The sequence below is a fragment of the Monodelphis domestica genome, chromosome 5 (assembly GCF_027887165.1).
Source record: "Monodelphis domestica isolate mMonDom1 chromosome 5, mMonDom1.pri, whole genome shotgun sequence".
NCBI classification, from domain to species: domain Eukaryota; kingdom Metazoa; phylum Chordata; class Mammalia; order Didelphimorphia; family Didelphidae; genus Monodelphis; species Monodelphis domestica.
The window spans coordinates 113,315,843-113,328,768 of record NC_077231.1 but is presented as its reverse complement, the minus strand read 5'-3'; the positions used below and the strand labels follow the sequence as shown (position 1 = coordinate 113,328,768).

The 12,926-nt window shown below is 40.9% G+C and overlaps 2 protein-coding genes across 6 annotated transcripts in view; both read right to left on the bottom strand.

The window, feature by feature from the left end:
• Positions 1-6,180, bottom strand: part of TULP3 (TUB like protein 3) — a 52,706-nt gene extending 46,526 nt beyond the window's left edge. The window contains exon 1 of one of the 2 annotated variants that reach the window (XM_007503769.3): positions 6,052-6,180. In XM_007503769.3, coding sequence (XP_007503831.1) covers positions 6,052-6,122 — 71 coding nt within the window. In that variant the 5' untranslated portion in view covers positions 6,123-6,180. The remainder of the gene's footprint in view (positions 1-6,051) is intronic. The other variant, XM_007503770.3, reaches the window with a different exon arrangement.
• A 2,052-nt stretch (positions 6,181-8,232) lies between these two features.
• Positions 8,233-12,926, bottom strand: part of RHNO1 (RAD9-HUS1-RAD1 interacting nuclear orphan 1) — a 28,527-nt gene continuing 23,833 nt past the window's right edge. Inside the window, exons 1-3 of one of the 4 annotated variants that reach the window (XM_056799119.1) lie at positions 12,816-12,926; positions 12,097-12,351; positions 8,233-9,264 (exon numbers count right to left, since the gene is read on the bottom strand). In XM_056799119.1, coding sequence (XP_056655097.1) covers positions 8,689-9,264; positions 12,097-12,264 — 744 coding nt within the window. In that variant the 5' untranslated portion in view covers positions 12,265-12,351; positions 12,816-12,926 and the 3' untranslated portion in view covers positions 8,233-8,688. Of the gene's footprint in view, positions 9,265-12,096; positions 12,352-12,584; positions 12,724-12,815 lie in introns of those variants that run through there. The other 3 variants (XM_007503771.3, XM_016425953.2, XM_056799120.1) reach the window with 3 other exon arrangements.

The following is a 12,926-nucleotide window of genomic DNA, read 5'->3' as shown; positions in this document are numbered from 1 at the left end:
TTGGTCTCAAAGATCATTGCAGACGGCAACTACAGCCATGAAATTAAAAGAAATCTGTTCCTTCGAAGGCAAACTATGGCAAATCTGGATAGCATTCTGAAATAAAAAGAAATCACCTCGTTGACTCAAAGGACTCTATATATAATCAAAGCCATGGCTTTTCCAGTAATAATGCATAGGTGTGGAGAGTTGGACTATAAGGAAAACAGAATTGCCACTTTCAGACTATGGCACTAGAGAAGATTTTTTAGAGTCCATTGGATAACAAGATTAAATCAGTCAATACTTAAAGAAATTAATTCAGACTATTTCCTGGAACATCAAATATTAAGACTGAAGCTTAAACACTTTAGCCACATAATGAGGAGACAGCACTAACTGGAAAAGACCCCAATATCGGAAAAGACTGAAGGCAAAAGGAGAGGGGAATAAGAGAGGATGAGATAGTTGGCACCTATGGAGTCAGAAAGAGTTGGACATGACTAAAAATTATCCTAATCAATTTCAGAAAGATGCTGGAGGGGAACATGGAAGAATTCAAGATTCTCCCTTTAAAGCACTTAGGTCTAGGTCTTTAAGCCAGAACATTATGCCCTAGACATTGAGAAAGCACAATAAGGTTTTCTATTCAGATGAGAACAAGTTCTTTTTTTTTTTTGAGATGCTCATTTTTAAAAATTCATATGAACTTTTAAAAAACATTTTATGCCAATTTTTCCATTGACTTCTTTTTAAAAAATATTTTATTATATTGAAATTTTTTGATATATTGTTTCCATATTATTCACTTTTGTAATAATTTTTTACAACTAAAACCCCAAATCATATGCCCACATAAAAAAGTGATAAATCATGTTTTCTTCTGGATTTCTATTCCCACAGTTCTTTCTTTTGATGTGGATAGTTTTCTTTCTCATAAGTCCCTCACAATTGTCCATGATCACTGCATTGCTTTTAGTAGCAAAGTCAATTACATTTGATCATCCCACAATGTTTCAGTTACTTTGTATAATGTTCTCCTGGTTCTGCTTATTTCATAGTGTCCCAATTTTGCCACATCACCTCCAACATTCATTGTTTTCCTTTACTGTTATATTGGCCACTCTGCTAGGTGAAAGGGGGTACCTCACAGTTGTTTTGATTTGCATTTCTCTAACCAGGAGGGATTTAGAACATTTAGCTAATCAAAATTTCACAAATTTTCAGTCATACTGCTGAGTTACTGGTATTATCACATAGCATAAATGTATGATTTATAATACAGAATTAATCCTTAGCCTGTTTGTATGGTCTCCCCAAGAATATATGATAGCAATTACTCACTAAAATGTTCTTAGGTACATATACTGCTAAGTATCTAACAACTGGCTCTTCGTACCCATGAAACAATTTAATCTGTATTATTAACATCTTCCTCATTACTTTCTTATGTCTAGACAATCAACAAAACAAACCAAGCCCTGATCTGCAGCATTTACTAATTTCTGTGGTGTGTTATTATCACTGGTACTAGTATAATCCAAAGCAGCCAAAATGGTACATTTTCTCATGTAATCAAAAATCATTCCCATTCAAAAATCATTCAAACAAATACACATTTATTACTAAATGCCTACTAAGTTCATCCCTCTACTGCTATTAATACGGAAAAAAGGAGCTGACCAAGTTCCTTTTGTTTTTACACAAAATGTTATTTTCACCACAAGATAATTTATGACTGGGGCAGCCACTTTAGGGATCCCCTTCAACTGCTTTGATACCAATAGGCACCTAAGGACCCATTAGAAACAAGCCTTGAAAAGTCCTTCTCCCCTTCCCCAGTGCCCTACTGCCAAGTTCTCAATAATTTTTGAGGTCACTGGATGGTGACCCCCCCCCCATCTCTATCCCTCCCTGAGTTAGCCAAAGACATCACTCCATTCTAACTCAGAAATCCACCACCCCCATAATGTGCTGGGGGGGGGGGGGGCGAGACATTGATCTCCATATTCCATTTGGGCTAACTAGATGGAACAGTACACTATTATTGGTAGAAGTGTGAATTGGTTCTGACTTTGTGAAAGCAGTTTACAATTATACTCAAAAGTCATTTAACTGCACATACTTTTTACCCCAGCAATACCAATACTACCATTACCAAAAGGATCACAGGAAAAGGGAAAGAATTCGTAAGTTCATTTACAACAGCACTTTTTGTTGTAGCACAGTACTGGCTGCAGGAAACCATCAATAGGGAATGGCTGAAGAAATGAGAGGCACCCAAGTGGCATGTGTTTATAGAGAGCTGGGCCTACAATCCAGAACACCTGAATTACAATCATAGCTCATACACTTACTAAACTGTGTAACTGTTTAAATCACTTAAACTTTATGAGCCTCAGTTTCTTCTCATACGCAAAATTAGAGTAACAATTTCTAATCCTAAATTGTGTTTTTTAAGTTCTCAAGTCCTGGGTGCACAATGAATAGAGTGCCAGGCCTGGATTCAGGATTCAGAAGATCTGAGTTCAAATGAGGCCACAGACCCTTACTAGCTATCTGTCACTTAACCTGTTTGCTTCAGAATCACATCTATCTCCCACAGTTGTTGTGAGGTGGTTAGCATAGTACCTGGCACATAGTAATCACTGTATAAATGTTAGCTTTCTTCATCATCATTCCCATATTCAAAAGAAGCTCCTAATCTTCTGTTGAATGATTTAGGGATTCCTTACTTTTGTTCTACTAAGAAGAAACAAGTTGAAATAGAAAAAAATAGAGAAGAAACCAACATAGTTAACCACATAAACAGCAGAGCTTCCCAAAATGAAAGGTCAGAAGGCTCAGAAAATGTTCAATTTTTCTCTATTAACAATACTAACAAACAAAAAGACTAAGAACAAAGAAATTCCACTATAGTAATTCACTTTCTGCAGGCCTCACAATTGGGGGAAAACAAAGAAGATAGATGTTTTTATCCATTTGCTGTAGCACTTTGTATTTACTATCAAACTTATTTACAACATAGTATTTTTTTAAATGGGTATGTGTATACTCTGCAACAATAATTAATGAATCTGATGAAACTCTGAAGGGCTAAGGAAAAGAGAAAGAAAATAAAGAAATTTGCTTTGGGAAAAATCCCAGCAAAAATTGAAGTTTTATTTTTAGCATCTGAAGAAAAACCACAATAAATAAATGAATTCTATTGTGAAAACTTTGGGATCTGAAAATGAGCCTTGATTCCTGGATGTTGTCTTTCACCAAATCAATTCTCAAAACAAACAAAAAAACATAGTTTAGTCAAGCTCTAACACAAAAAGTCAATATACATTGCAAAACAACCAATTTCCAAAAGGCTCCCGTGATTTATCCTCTATCAAAATCACAATTTTGGTTTCAAATTTAAAATTTAGGGAAGGTTTTACTTTGTTTTGGGAACTTTTTTATTCATTATGAAAATATATCTACTTTAAGGCAAAACAGAGAAATACAAATTTTAAGTTACAGAATATTATGCCTACTCATGATCATCTATTATCTTTTTATCTGTCTACCTCCTATTTATTTGTCCTACAATGAAAAGCATTTCTTTGTCCACACCTTTATAAAAAATCTGAACCCTAAAAGCCAGTCAGTTCATTCTCTCTGCCACAAATGCACTCAAAAGCAAAAGAAGCTATACTATTATCTGGTAGAAATAAAAAACGACCTGACTTAGAAATTATCGTTTGTCCATTTTCATTTTTAAAAATAAGATTTTTTTTCCCAGAAAACTTAAGCTCCATTGGATATTCCCATGTTCACAAGTTTTCTTTTCTCCTAGTGTTCTCCCTTGCCTGCCATTCTTCTCCTCTCCACCCCACCAAAAAAATTCTCTCTTTAGATTTCAAGTTCAGGGAATTAAAAATCTTTTGGCTCTTTGTTACTGGATCAAACAGACCTGCTTTTAAAAGCCATTAGTCACATAAAACATTAACTTGTACACATGTAATAACATTTTAAATTTTCATTCATTTAGTCAATTCTCCACTGAAGTCCTGCTGGGGGATAATGATGACCTTGGTTCCAGTACAGAGAGCTCTTCCAAGATAGGCTTTAATCCAAGAAGCAGCCTGATGCCTGTCTATCTAACTCTTGAGAGGTATATTGTCAAAAAAAATGAGCATCAGAAAACATTTTTTTTTCTAGTCACAGCAAGCCATTATAACCATTAAGCCTTGATTTTGTTTGTTAATAACTCAGGAAGAGAGAGGCTGACAACTTTATACTACTCTGCCTCACTTAAATTCGATTCACCAAGAAGTCAGGTCATCACCCCTCAATGTGTCTTAATCCTCTTCAAAAAAAGTTAACTACTACTCACAACTAAGATCATTAAAGAAGGTAATTCATGGAGTTGGCCCTCTACATCAACAGAAGGAACAATCACACCAATGAAATCACAGATGCTTAAAGTATTTAATCATTAAATGAATATTTGAACATTGACTATAGGCATCCTAGCCGGCATCTACTCAATAAATGTAATCAGAAAATTAGAATATTACTCTAGCAATTTCTCCTTCTTTTCCAAATACACTGATGTTTGAGATGATAAAAACTGTGGAAATAGTTGCTTTGGACAATGAAATAATTAAATCTGACTTCAGAGCAGTTCCCTCCCCAACTTGATAAATTAGTCAAACTAAAGATGAGTCTCATTTCCTCTTCAGCCTTTCCCAAGACCATTCATTATATCTATTCAAAGTAAATCAGCAACATAAATTATTAAGAAGTGAAAGGAGTTGTCATCTTCATGCATGGAGGGAGTACTTATACTAAATGAAATCAAAGATTGTGGAGTATTTAAATATTCATTCAATAAATATTTGAACAACTACAACGCATAGTGCCTTTTTACTTATGCTTCAGTAAAAGTGGGGTAAGACATATTTATTGGCAAGTGTACTCAGAAATCTGTTCATTAATTCGTTTATTTTATTGTTCAAAGGAACTGAATCCACAGCTCCCAACAAACCAGTTTGGAAAGGAATAAGAAACAGCTGGAGAGGCACTCAATTTCTCTGATTATTTAATTGAAATTTATAAAGACCAGATCTTTCCCTAGATCTGGTCTTTCTCTAGATTTTCCACGGTATCGGGCAAAGAGAAGGAAATATCTATTCATTTGGGTTTATCTATAAGTTAAATATCTTTCTTCAATGTAAAGTTTTAACATTCTCCAGTTTCAGGCTATCCCCTTAACACCTCAAAGAAAGCAACCAAGCATCAGAACTGGATTTAAATCGGGCACACTTACTAAATATGACACCAAGCATATATATACCACTCAGAACCTCAGTTTATTCATCTGTAAAATAGGCATAATTAATCACTACGCTATCCACATTACAGAGTCGTTGTGGGGAAAGGCTGTTGCAAATTGCCGGGCAACATGTGAGTTAAGGGAAAATAGATTTCATATGATTTTATTTTCTTGACTCTCCTTCCGATGAGGGGGTGAGAGAATGAGGCAGCTGAAAAGAGAATTAATAGAAAACCAAAGGTTCTAGGTAACACAAATTGAATGCAATGATCCCGAATAATCCAGAACTAATAATACTTAACATTTGCAAACTAATTTTGCACTTTCAGCCTACTGGTATCTTCCAAAAAGCTTCGGAATTAGTATTGGTTACTAGATCCCATCCAACCATGCTTCTGCTTTGACATCCTCAAATATGAACATATTTTAGATAATTTATTTTTTGGTTACTACGCTCTTGGAAGCAGATCTTAATTTTATTTGCCACCAAGGAAAAAAATGAGGCCTAGTGTCGGCAAAGTGAAAAAATGCGACCCCCCCCCACGCCCCTAGCTGGGCGGAGAATGGGCAAAAGAAATTTCCGTGGTGGGGGCAGCCAGCACGGCCGGCCCAGGACCCCCCCGGCTCCCCACCTCCCGGACGGCCCCTCCCTTCCGCCCTCCTGGCCAGCAGCGGGCCCGCGAGCCCACCCGCCCTCAAGCCTGACCACTTAGCCCCAACCTCCACGGTTCTTAGGAGGAACCCGACCACTACCCAACGCTGACCTATCCCCGCCGGGCCCGAGTCTGTGGCGCGCCGCCTCCATCCCGAGCCGTTCTGCAAGCGGGAACTGCATCCAGTCCCCAAGGCTCCGACCCCGGCTCTAGAAGCCGAAGCCGCAGCCGACGCCGCAGCCCGCCCCTTGGCAACCGGACCCCGCATCACCGCCACCCCCCATTGGTCAGGAGAGCCGCCGCTGCCGCTTCATTGGCTGTTGCTGCAGTCCAGCGATGCGGGAGAGTTTCTAAGGGGAGGGGAGAGAAGGGGGCAAAGGAGCGCAGGGCGCCTGCGTGGGAGCCCAAGCTGAGCCTGGGGTGATAAGACTCCCACCCTCATCTGGGGCGAGGGGATGGAAAGCAGTTTAGATCACCCCCATGCCCCTCCCCAGTTCTTCAACTTGCGGCGGGCGGCTGCCCGCGGCGTCCGGCCCAAGGGACCGGCACGGTGGCAAATCTCAGGGCCTTCCCTTTCACCAGCTTGTCCTCCACCAGGCCACATTGCTACCCCTCTTCCCGTGGCCAAACACCGACTAAGCAGTCTACGTGCTAGAAAGAGGTGCGGTCCCTACCCCAAAGAGTGGTCAAACAGCTGTTTCTAACACGGGGGGGCTATTCCCTGAGACTCCAGCCCACAGTTCTCCAGCACACTCCGAATGGGTCAAGTGGAGGTTAAGGGGATGGAACATCCTGAGCCTGGGGTCCTGAAGCCTTTAAGTTCAAATGTGTCCTCAGACACTATACTTAACTGTGAAATGTGGGCAAGCCACTAGTTTGCTTCAGTATCCCCAGTTGTAAAATGGGGATAATAACCGCACTTATGTGGCAGAATTGTTTTGGGGATTAAGTGACAATGCCTGCAAATTAAATGCCATCCTTTCTACTCTCTTTGTAGCATCCCAAGCATATTCACATCTATGAAATATAAATGACTGTATGGCTACTGTGTCTCCAAGCATAAGGTTATACCAATGAGGCTTGTGAATGTAACCTTGAACTGGCCATGCGGCCCTTGGCTAAGACAAACTCATTAACATGCTCCGACTCAATTCCCCAGGAAAGCACCACGGTTTGCAATCTACACGCCCAAAGGTGTTCCCTCTACCTTGCCACCCAATCTTAATTGTCTATACTTTGTGATGTGGGTACTACGTGCTTGGGAGTACCGCCCAAGCAGGACAGGAATAAATTCAGAGGCAAACCCATGAACTTCCTCTTGGTTCTTGGCTTTTCTCCCCTTCCATGGAGCTCTACGGGGCTCCTCAATGACTATGTCTCTCTCTCCTCTTGACCTTCCCCTTCCCTGAGGCTGTAACCATCTCGGCCTGCATTCCCTATCTTAATCTCCTCCTCCACCTCGTGTTCCTTTGTACTCATACTCTCCTATCAAAGGGAGTATCATAGGGATTGCCTGCCCTATCCAAACACTGACTTGTCCATGTCTTTCATTTCCACCCTGGTTCTCCGTTCCTACCTCTCCTCGGGTCCCATCACAAAGGTGAGCCCCTTCCCTTGTGGAACCCTGCTGGTCAGGGAAGTCCATTAAGGAAAACCCCACACTCTTAATCCAAAATAAGGGCAATTTGACAAAGAATATTCCTTGTGCAAAGTTTAACTATACATTTTTCCTGAAATCTACAGTCCTGGAAAATTGAGACCCTTGGCTCTGCCCTAGTGTATAGCACAGCACAGCACCTGGTACATATCTTAGGTGCTTCATAAATACTTGTTTCCTTCCCTTCCACAAAGTCTAAATCTGCTCCTCCTCTGGTCATCAAGAAAATCTCCTTCCCCTACTCCCCAACCTACCACCTGGGGCAATTAGGTGGCACAGTGGAAAGAGCAATAGAGCATTGGGCCTGTGATCAGGAAGACTCACCTTCCTGGTTCAAATCCTGCCTCAGACATTTACTAGCTTTGTGACCCTTAAGCCATTTAACCCTGTTTGCCTCAGTTCCTCAATCTTAAAAAAGACCTGGGGAAGGAAAGGGCAACCACTACAGAATCTTTGCAGAGCAAACTCCACCACTGAACAACTGACTAGCTAGAGCTCTGTTTATCAAAATCCCTAAACTTGCCCTCTCCTGACAGCCATGGGGTTTTCCTTTCTTTGGGCAACTATACCACCTGATGATCAAAGGCATTTTGTTAAATATAAAATACTGCTGTGCTACAGGCAATAAGGGGCAGTTTTCACTTATCATTTTGTGCATTTATTTGTAAACATTTTCTAAAAGTTATCTTCCTACCCTTAAGTGTGTATTTTACAATTTGTTGAAAATAACTGTAGACTATTTTCCCTCTAACTGCAGTGAATGATCTTTAAACTGGAAAAATAGCAGGAAGAAAAAATATAAAAAGAATGGTTTGTATATGCTGTGCCAATAACTGGTAATACCAAAACACACAGTGAAGGAATTTCTGCTTTTGTTCATATAATGATTCCGGGGTTGATGGTACCCTATTATATCAATAGGAAGGACCACAAGGTTCCTAAATGATACTTAAGCCTGTTGATTTGATCTCTTCAAAGGCCAGAAATTGGATTTAGCAGCATTGCAAAACCCATCCCATGAGGCAAAGTAAGTTTCTACCTTCCTGGATCCAAGTTATTGGTAAAGAGAGACCAATGTTCCAAGGCTCCACTTAAGTCTTCACAAGAATCTGGCTCATGCTCAATTTTCCCCTCTTCCTGAGGTACGTAAGAAGTTCATATCTTCGTCTCCAAGTTACCTTCAGCCCATAGTTCTCCTCTGGTGTGTCTGCAACCAGTACAGGTCCAGGGTCTGGGCTCTTTGGAGGATCCATAAGGAGGGGGCAACTCCTTTTCATATGCTGCCTATGGGCTGTGGGAATTTGCCCACTGTTCCTCACAGGAGACTGTTCTGGGGTCTGGATATCAGGTGGGATAAACATGTAACCTGGAGTTTGAAGGTCATGAGGAGACAATTCCCCACAGCTTTGAGGGCTGAATACAGGAACCAAGGGCCTTTGGGTAGTGTCCTTTGGATGCTGCATAGGACACTTTGTAACTGAGAGACTGTCCAGAGTAGCTTCACTGGAAGAAGACTCTGAACTCTCAAAGGACAGAGGTGGAAATCTATTCTTGGTCACTTTTCGACTTGAACCTTTTGCTAGATTCCGAAGATTGTAAGGCATCTGCTGCTGCTTTGGGTACACTGGCAACCAGGCTTCTACTGTATTCTTAAACTGAGGAGACACCTAAAAAACAAACAGAAATAGTCAGCCCAGGCCCACAAACATTTCTGGAAACCGCCCTAGTCTCTATTCAAGAAACCACAGATATAATACCCAGATTTTCTAAAATGAGAGCCTAACCTCACACCTAGCAGATTGACTAACATGACAGCAAAGGAAAGTAATGAATGTTGGAGGGAATGTGGCAAAGTTGGGACATTAATGCATTGCTGCTGGAGTTGTGAATTGATCCAACCATTCTGGAAGGCAATTTGGAACTATGCCCAAAGGACGCTAAAAGACTGTCTGCCCTTTGATCCAGCCATAGCACTGCTGGGTTTGTACCCCAAAGAGATGATAAGGAAAAAGACATGTACAAAAAATATTCATAGCTGCTCTCTTTGTGGTGGCAAAAAATTGGAAAATGAGGGGATGCCCTTCAATTGGGGGAATGGCTGAACAAATTGTGGTATCTGTTGGTGATGGAATACTACTGTGCTCAAAGGAATAATAAAATGGAGGAATTCCATGGGGACTGGAACAACCTCCAGGAAGTGATGCAGAGTGAGAGGAGCAGAACCAGGAAAACATTGTACACAGAGACTGATACACTGTGGTACAATCGAATGTAATGGACTTCTCCATTAGTGGCAATGTAGTGACCCTGAACAACTTGGAGGAATCTACAAGAAAAACCACTATCCACATTCAGAGGAAACACTGTGGGAGTAGAAACACAGAAGAAAAACAACTGCTTAAATACATGGATTGAAGGGATATGGTGAATGAACATGCTAAATGAACATCCTAGTGCAAACATCAACAACATGGAAATAGGTTCTGATCAAGGACACAAGTAATACCCAATGAAATTGCTCGTTGGCTTCGGGAAGGGTAGGTGGAGGGGAGGGAGGGAAATAATGTGATTATTGTAACCAAGGAATAATGTTCTAAATTGACTAAATAAACTAATTCAAATGGGAAAAAAATAAGATAAAATAAAATGAGAGCCTATCCACAATTAAAATCAGTAGCATATTTAGCTCCTGTTCTACAGTATAAGCATCAGAGTTGGAGTCAGAAGCTTTGGGTTCAAATCCTACAAGGAATGGGAATATTACAAGAAATGAATCATAAACTTTAAAGCACTACATATTTATGAGTTATTGTTTTTAATAGTTGTCTATCCTATTTCTCAGTCAACTCTAACAAATAATTCTTTAAGCACTCTTTAAGCCTAAAGCCTAAAACTGGCCCCTGCTCCTAACTTTTACTTTTCACCATATAATTCAAAACTCTTTCAAGTTGTAGTCTTTAGATTATTAAGAATGTCAAGCATGGAGTAACCCCTTAAATAATAAATAATGTACCTAAAGATGAACATACCTTACTTGAGAACAATGAAAAATCCATTCTCCTCTATACCACATGGCTATATTATCATAAGACGCTGCAATTTAAAGAGTGCTACTCAGAACCTTTTTTTTTTCCTAGTCTAAGTCACTCTATTATTTTAGCTTTTAAAGCCATTTACAACCTGGCCCCAAACTATCTTGTCTCAAGTAACATCATTCCACTTCCTACAATCCAGCCCAAACTGGCCTTTTTCTCTGTTCCTCAAACAAGACATCCCATCTCCTATTTGTATGTTTTTCTCAGGCTTCCTTCATGCCTTGACTGTGATTCATTTTCATGTATACCCCTTAGAATCCCTCTCTTTAAAAACACAGCTCAAGTACCACCTTGTCCATGTACAGATTTTCCTCACCACCACCAATTGCTAGTGCCCTCCCTACTAAACTACTTTGTATTCTATATATACATATACATAAGAGTATGCAAATATTTAGAGAGATATACATGCATACATGTATAAACATGCTGCTCTTTCAAAATATGAACATGTCAAAGTAGGAATTGTTTCATTGGAGAAGGGCCCATATAGATTCCAAAATCTTTTGAGAATGGTTGAAACTAGTGATTTAAGTGAAAATCTTCTGACCACATATCCAAATGTTTTCTCTTCCTCCGTGGTGCTCCATGGCTTTCTAACTTCATGCCCCACATCCCACCCCACCCCAAAAAAGAAAAACCTTTTAAAAGGAAAAGGGAAAAAAGTAAAAGTGAAAGCAGAAAAGATAAGCAAGGGACAGACCTTAGACTTCTGTCTTCACCTCAAATTACTTAAATCAAGGAAATTGAAACCTTGATAAAGTGGGTCCTACTTATAATTGTATTTGTATCCCCAGTACCTGGCACTTAATAAAGATTCTTAACAAATGCTTGCTGATTGAGTGATCAGTATATGGAAGAAAGGGAAGTGTCTTCAAATGTTAATGCAGTTGAGGTACTTAATGACTGTTGATTTATTAAGCTAGCCACAGGTCAACAGAAACAGGGGACACAAAGTAAAAGCACATATTATTAAATCCTCAGACTGCTGTTTAGTCTTTAGTGGGAAAGAAAGTTTCCTGCTAGAAAAGGAATGTCCCAAATGGTGCAATACCCTCAAAGTTTCCTGTGTAGTCACTGCTCTTTGTAGAGAGTGGCAGAGCAAAGCCAGTCTAAATGTCAACAATTCTCCTTCTTGACTAGTCAATATCTGATCAACCCCTAAGCTTTCCCCTCAGCAAGAGATTCAAACCTGCACATTTTTACAATTTATGGGAAGGGAGTTAGTTGAGGAAGTTTCACTAGATAGCCTAGGAATGGCAGATGGCAATAGACAGAAACCGTTTCTTGCCCCAGTGTGCCACTACATGGGTGGGTGGCCTTTCTTATGATGTACATGATGTATCTGTACTACAGAACCATATAATATCACAAGCGCCAAGTGTAAGAACTCTCTGGCCTTACCCAAGAAGTGATGGTCTTGTGGTCGATCCGTTTGATGGGAGCATGTCTCGGGAGGGCTGCTGCCAGCTGTGGGGATCCATAGGGATGCATGGGTCCGTCCAGAGGCCCTTCTCGGAATACCAATTGTGATTTTCGGGGCTGGCCTTTGCATTTCTTCCTGGGAGGCATCAACAGTCGAGGAGGGAATGACAGTGAGTAGCCTCATGTTGCCTGGGGTTATATGTAGAGAAGTCAGGCTATGATCTTCACCCATCCCTAAAGAGAAAACAACGAAACAAATAGAGAAAGAAAACCAATGACACCCACATTCGGGCCCGACAAGCCAGCGCTGCCTAAGTGAAGGGGTATTGCCATGTAAAGCCTAGAAAGACCAGACCGAAAATGCAGGAGGAACTCAAGTCAACACGCATATATTAGGCGCTTATTAGCGCTGCAGGAAAAGGAAGGTGATGCTACAAGAAAGGGGAGGGGAAATTATTGTAACTTACACCGAGAACTTGCAATTCCTCCAGGGAAGAAAACACCTGGAACAAAAAGTCAAGCATAGAGGAGGAGGATCCTGAATAGTGAGGTTCGGACCGAGGGCATGGACACCTGACGCCGCCTCCCAGCTAGCTCCGCCAGCCCCGGAAGTCCGCCCGGCGGGTTCCCAGTGGTCTGCTCAGCTGTGTTCGGCCTCCTCCCACGCCCGCCTCCCTTCCCCTCCCCTCTTTCCTCACACAGGCGCTAGCTGCCCCTCAATCCCGGGCTCCGACCCTGCACAGCACAGCCCGAGTTCCGGCCCCGAACGCTTAAACGACGCCAGGCCCCAATTGGTGGCGCCCGCCTCA